We start from the raw sequence: 6,231 nt of genomic DNA, 5'->3' as shown, positions 1-6,231 counted from the left end.
TTCTAACGTAATGCTGTCAGATAACCGTGTTAACTTGCGTAATAACTTTCCTTTCTTATTCTGCTATTGACTTTCCCCTTTTCCTTTAGTTATAGATGCTCTTCTGTTTCAAATCTCTAAGCTAATAGTGAAAAATATGTAAGGTATGAGTATGTTGTGCTTGCATGTTTTGGATATTTATGCCTGTGTAGTGTGGTTTTGTTTTTTTTTTTTTAGTGACTTGTACAAAGTGCGCTCACTCTTCATTGTGCTGTGTGTGTCAGTCAAATGAATGCTTTGTAAAATACCATTTGCTTTTATACTTTCAAAAAAAGTGCCATACAAAATTATTGTTTTATGCCCCGTTACTTTTTTTCCCCTCTTTCCTGCCCCATTATGTTGTATAATGTTAAACTCTCTACTGGTCTCTCAGGCTGTTGACTGTCCATGGTGCAATGCACACAGACTAGAACTCCTGTCTTCTCCTGAAAGGGAGACAGAAGGGGAAATAATTACAGAAAAAGAAATGAGAAGCACCAACAAGAACTCAGCGATGTCTTACAGTGATACTAGTTCTTACCATGTTGGTTTTCTAGGCCCTGTTCTGCTTCTCTTTTTATTTCAGTGGGGAAGTAGGATTGCGCTGCACGGGGTGCAGAAGGGCAGTACAGGAGTGTTTGAAAACTGAGCTGGCTGTGCACCACAGACTCATACGTGGGAATAGCTAGGGAATATTGACTCCTGGATTACTCCGGACAAGCTTTGTTTATAGAAACTCTTCTCAGTGTGCACAGATTAGTTGCATTTGATAGGACAGCTTCAACACTATTTCTCTCTCGGATACTCAACAGGATGTTGATCAACGTGATCCACGAGGCCGGACCTTGTTGCACCTTGCTGTTTCCTTGGGTTATATAGAATCTGCCAAAGTCCTTCTTCAACACAAGGCAGACGTAACGAAAGAGAATGCACAGGGATGGACAGGTAAAGATAACTTGGAAAACAGAAGTTGTGTGTTAATAGTTTTCAGTTGCAGGTGTGGCATTTTGACTGCTTTTACGTTGTGTATTTCGCTCATGAGGCGAACAGAAACTAGCTTGTGTCTGGATTTCTTCCAGTTTTACATGAGGCTGTCAGCACAGGAGATCCAGAGATGGTACAAATGATTCTGCAGCATCGGGACTACCAGCAGACTTCTATGACACTTGGAGGAGTTCCTGAATTACTCCAAAAGATTAATGAGGTAATTATTTAGTTCAAACCTCTTGCTCCAGACTGTAATCGTCGGTCAGGTAGTTCAGGTAGGTAAACTGAAACCAAATGGGCAATTGTGTTCTTCGTTTCAACTTGCGTATTCTATAGCACTGTGGGAGGTGGAGACTTTTTCCTTGACTTGACTTTGAAATCCTTAGTCATGAACTCCAACATTGGAGGCTGAATCTTGAAGTCGTTACTGCTGCTATAGTAAAATAAGGAAGAAGAGCTCATCAGCAAGCAGCAGTGGTAGGCCAATGTTTTTGGGTTTTAGTTTCAATTTCATTTTTTTAATGTTCGTTTATCGTGTGTCGAGTTCTGATCTCTTTGTTTTCCTTTTTCTAAAATGGTAATGAGAAATGCTGTACTAAATGTTAGATTAAAACTGTTTCGTGAAATATTCACAAAGTATTTTCCTTTTCCAGACTCCTGACTTTTATGTGGAAATGAAGTGGGAGTTCACTAGCTGGGGTAAGAAACCTGGTCGTTGTTACCTCTCCTAAACTGTAGACAACGGGACTTGCTTATGTACAAATGTCTCAAAGAAGTGCAGAGAAGTACCTGTTCCCCAGAATACCTATCTTTTCACATCTCAAAATGACCTCTTGTATTTTTGTTGCAAAATTATTCTTTGTTTCCTGTTTGGTTGGTTGGTTTGTTGTTTTTTGGGTTTTTTTTTTTTATTTGTTTGTTTTTAAATGGAGACTTTAAGCTGTTGCTAGCATTGCTGAAGACTTTTCTCAGGGTTTTGTTTACCTCTCTCTGGCTATTAATGATTAAGACAGTGATATGTATCTCATATATAGATGCACAGACTACTTGGGAAGTACCTGCTTTTCTTTTGAGGGAACGAGCGCTAGGCCTTCCAGTTGACTTAATTTTCCAAACAGCTAAGTATTAAGACTGCTAGGAGATGGGGTTTATGCCATTTCATGTCTCTTAGTCTGAATGAATGTCTTTTCCTTTTCATGTTTATCTTTAAAGTTGGTGCTTTTGTCCCTAATTGTATTTAAAGCAAAAGAGGATCAATATCTCGCCTCCTCTGGGATAATGACCATAGGACTGAGCAATCCTGTATCAGCGAGATAGCTTCTGCTTGACTTCAGATTTCCTGTGTGCTTACTCTCCTGAACATTTGCTGTTTACATTTTTCTCATTTTCTTTTACAGTCCCACTGGTTTCTCGAGTTTGTCCAAGTGATGTCTGCCGCATCTGGAAAAGTGGTGCCAAGCTGCGTGTTGATATCACTTTGCTGGGCTTTGAAAACATGAGCTGGGAGAGAGGAAGGCGCAGTTTAATTTTCAAGGGAGAAGGTAAGTATTTTAGCATGTCTGCACTATTGATCACCAAATACTATGTCAGCCACAATGAGAAACCCCAGTTTTGCTCAAAAAGACACGTTGAGGCCGAGTACTGAATTTTAAAAAAGTTTTTTCTACATATATTCTGTGAGTGTCTCAGAGATACTGTTTTGTGGTTTAACGTAATGGCTTAATTTCTTCCCTTTGAGTAAATCTGAGGTCAAAATTTGGTAACAGGACTAAAATTTGACTTCAGTCCTTTAGTTACTTTTTCCTAGCCCCCAAATGAAAACACAATTTTAGATACTGCTCCAGATTTGATCTCAGGTGAGTGCAAAACACAGTGAATTAGCATCTGCCCTGATTTGATATACAGAATCCAGTTTTTCATTCTGCTATACTGTTGCTAAGTTTTTTAGATTGAGATGTACCATTTCCAACAGATACCGGAGGCTGGGCAGAACTAATTGAGATAAATCATGATGATAAGTTTGTTACAACGGAGCGTTTTGAGATTTCCCAACATATGAAGCGTTTGACATTGGGATCTATGACACCAAAAAGAAAAGATGTGGAAAGACGCCTTACATCTCCAATTATTAATACGTGCCTTGATACAAAAAATATTGCTTTTGAAAGGTAAGCTACAAAGTTTCTCGTGTCACACAAACCCTTAAAGATTGTGTATGGTCATCCTTGCAATAAAGCTTTAAAGACAGACTCTCCAAAGCCCTGGTAATTAGAACTTCTAAAGCTAGATCTGGAATGACTTTAAACTTCACATACCATTAGATAAAGAAATTTAGCTTGGTCAGCTTGTCACTCTTGCTTGGCAAAAAGTTTCCAGTTGAAAGAACTGATCTGCAGAAAGCTTTCAGTTTATCATATTAGTGGGATCAATGTTAACATCTCATTACAAGCTTGCGTTTCACCCAAATCCATATGTATAATGCTGAAACTAATGGGCAAGAACTTATATCTTGTAGCTAAGTCAGTCAAATCTCACATTAATGCTTTAAATAAAAATACGCGTATAGTCTGTCTTTCCACAGACGCGTGTTTGTCTTCCTTGTGTACTACACGCGCTTACCCAGGCATCTGTCAGCTCAGTCAATCCTTTTTACGAAGCTCCTTTTGGAGTGCTCTGTGATGCAGTAAACCACCCCCAAGATCATACAAAACAAGTGTTTTCAAAGTGAGATGTACAATTCCTGAATGTTTTGTACCCTTTCAAAGCTACCCAGAATCAGTGTCCCTGTGATGATCTCTGAGCCTTAGTAACTGCAGCATCTACACATCCAGAAACTCGGATTTCCTAGACAGAAGTACTCCTACCGTCCAGTTTCCCAAATCACAATGACGGATTACTTTTGAAATTAAACTGTGTGCTAAAAGCTGCCGTGCCCAGGCTGGGAAACAAAATAATTTGGTACGTTTGTAGGCTGTCTTCCTTCTCTGTGGCTCAGGTATCCACATCTCAATCTAAAATCTCCGGCTGAGCCCCTGGGCTTTGGCTGCGGACTGCATCAGAACAGAAACAGCGTAACTTCCTCAGCCCTCTTGTGATACGTGTGCGTGAGGACAGATTGACCTGTGCTTTTGTCTGGGGTTAAAAATGAAGTAACTCATCAAATGTTTCAGAACGATTTTAGAAAAGTGGGCTGGGGATTGTGTAGAAATGCAACTGTATAGACGCTTGTGGTGTTCACTTTTTGTCAGAACCACATCTGGATTCTGGGTATGGAGGACAGAAAAAGCGGAAGGTGTAAATGGTTATGAAGCAAAGGTAAAGCCCGTTCTATGTAATTAAGAGGTGTTACAGCTAACTGAAGTGTGACTGTGTTTTGCCTTTATTTCCTGAGTATTTCAGGTTCTAAGCTTCCCATCAAGAGCTTTATCGTGTTGCCAGCAGAGCTGGGCAGGAGCGAAGGAACTTCAAGGCTGCCAAGCTTGTGCAGGAACGTCAGCAGGAGCTTTAGGGGAGAGGGACGATCAAAGAATTTCAGGAGAAGAGGGGGAAAAAGAGTCAGCGTAACTGCTAGAACTCCATTCTATCCAAAAACTGGAATTGGATTAATTCTTGAATGTTGTCATTCTTTCAATGCTGAAAAGACGAGGAGCCCGCTGGTGAAGTGCCTTAGGCACTCTCTCATAACAGCGTTGCAAGGGAATAACAGCCTCCTGCTGCCATGAGTTGCATCATGAGTTCGAGTAATAAGAGACTGCTGGTAAATTAAAGACCCTGACCATGCTCATGAGTCATACGGTTGCTTAGATTTGTTCCATGTGACACTGGTTTTGTGTGTTTTGTGTTTCACTTTAGTGAAATATTTTTGAAGGTGCCTTTACAGCCTTACTCTTTTAGAAATTTACATTAAGAATGACAAGAATTAACTGCCCTGATTTGTAAGTCTGTGTTTACTCTGGGTTTTGGAATTTGGGCGGTAAACCATGTTTTATAATTTCATTTAACAGAAGAATAAGTGCTAAATAGCTTTCTACAATTACATGAAGGTTTTTCTCGTAAGACTGCAGGACGATTCATTTGGACGTTGGTGTTCATTGGTGTTCCTGCAGAACTAAACTATCACTGAATTTCATTTGGAAGGTCTTACGAGTGACCTCTGTTTAGAAATAGTGTTAGCTGACTTTCCTTCCCTGTTCTCTCTTAAAATCTCTGCCCAGGTGGGGATTCTTTCCAGTGAGTTTGGAAATGCCTGTCTGGTTTTGAGGTTGGTTTAGTTAGTTACCCAAGCTAGTTAAAAGTGTGTAAATGGGCTTTCCAGGAACCTGGTTGAGAGGCTGACTTCTGTCATCCTGACTTTGGTTATCCAAGTCGATGACCGAACTCCTTTGCGATTCTTTCGGCACAGGATGCGTGCAAGATTAATGCTGCGTGGAAGTACTGTGGGGTATGATTTGCGGGGTTTCTTATTTTATCAACTTGCCCAGCAGGTGGCATCTAGTTTCAGCCTTGCCATAGGTCTGTCAAGAATATAGTATGTAGGATTTCTGTTAAAATGCGAATGGAAAAATCAAAGTGTAGCATTTCCTGTCGATCACCGGTGTGTTAAAGATGAAGATCTTTGTCAATAAGAGGCAGATCCACGCTGCTTTATTCTCTCTTTAGATTTGCGTACATGGTGTTTTGCTAGAGAGAATTCTTTTTTTAACCTGTGATGCTTTTTGGTTCTTGTCCTTATACTTTTTTTTTTTTTTTTAAAGGTATACATTGCAAACAATGTGAACGTGGTCACAAAAATCCGAACAGAACATTTAACAGAAGAGGAGAAGAAAAGATATAAAGGTAGTTTTCTTGTAGGATACCTGGAAATAAGTAGAATCTTTTGGCTCTCTGATACCGTCTCTGTGTGACTGCAGAACAACTGGACAGAGAGACAATACTTTTCTTGCTGACTTTGCCCTGCTTTGCTTTCACGTGTTGTGTGTCTGAGGTAGCTCGTTACTTGACTCCTGGCTGACAAATGAAGCAGTATTTATCCTAGCTGTATTTGGAGGAAAGAAGAGCCCTTCAAACTGTTGAAAGTTTATTGCAAGTTTTAAAAAGCTGTGCTTTTCCATGCTTTTTCCTGCTCGGGAATATATTCATGCTTTTTCTCTGCTTTGGCCATGATTACAAGATTCACGTAGGCTTTGTTTGCTTGGACTTTCTCTTTTAGTTTGGTCCACTAATTTC

General features: G+C 40.0%; 1 protein-coding gene across 1 annotated transcript in view; it reads left to right on the top strand.

The window, feature by feature from the left end:
• Positions 1-6,231, top strand: part of ANKRD13A (ankyrin repeat domain 13A) — a 12,824-nt gene that overhangs the window by 1,653 nt on the left and 4,940 nt on the right. Inside the window, exons 2-8 of the mRNA XM_009889161.1 lie at positions 831-963; positions 1,098-1,222; positions 1,659-1,704; positions 2,403-2,546; positions 2,978-3,173; positions 4,254-4,320; positions 5,760-5,841. Of these exons, the coding sequence (XP_009887463.1) occupies positions 831-963; positions 1,098-1,222; positions 1,659-1,704; positions 2,403-2,546; positions 2,978-3,173; positions 4,254-4,320; positions 5,760-5,841 (793 nt within the window). The remainder of the gene's footprint in view (positions 1-830; positions 964-1,097; positions 1,223-1,658; positions 1,705-2,402; positions 2,547-2,977; positions 3,174-4,253; positions 4,321-5,759; positions 5,842-6,231) is intronic.

This window comes from Charadrius vociferus, unplaced genomic scaffold (genome assembly GCF_000708025.1).
Source record: "Charadrius vociferus isolate BGI_N301 unplaced genomic scaffold, ASM70802v2 scaffold567, whole genome shotgun sequence".
In the NCBI taxonomy this organism is placed as follows: domain Eukaryota; kingdom Metazoa; phylum Chordata; class Aves; order Charadriiformes; family Charadriidae; genus Charadrius; species Charadrius vociferus.
Note: the sequence above shows the minus strand (reverse complement) of the source record. Positions and strands in the feature narration are given on the sequence as shown.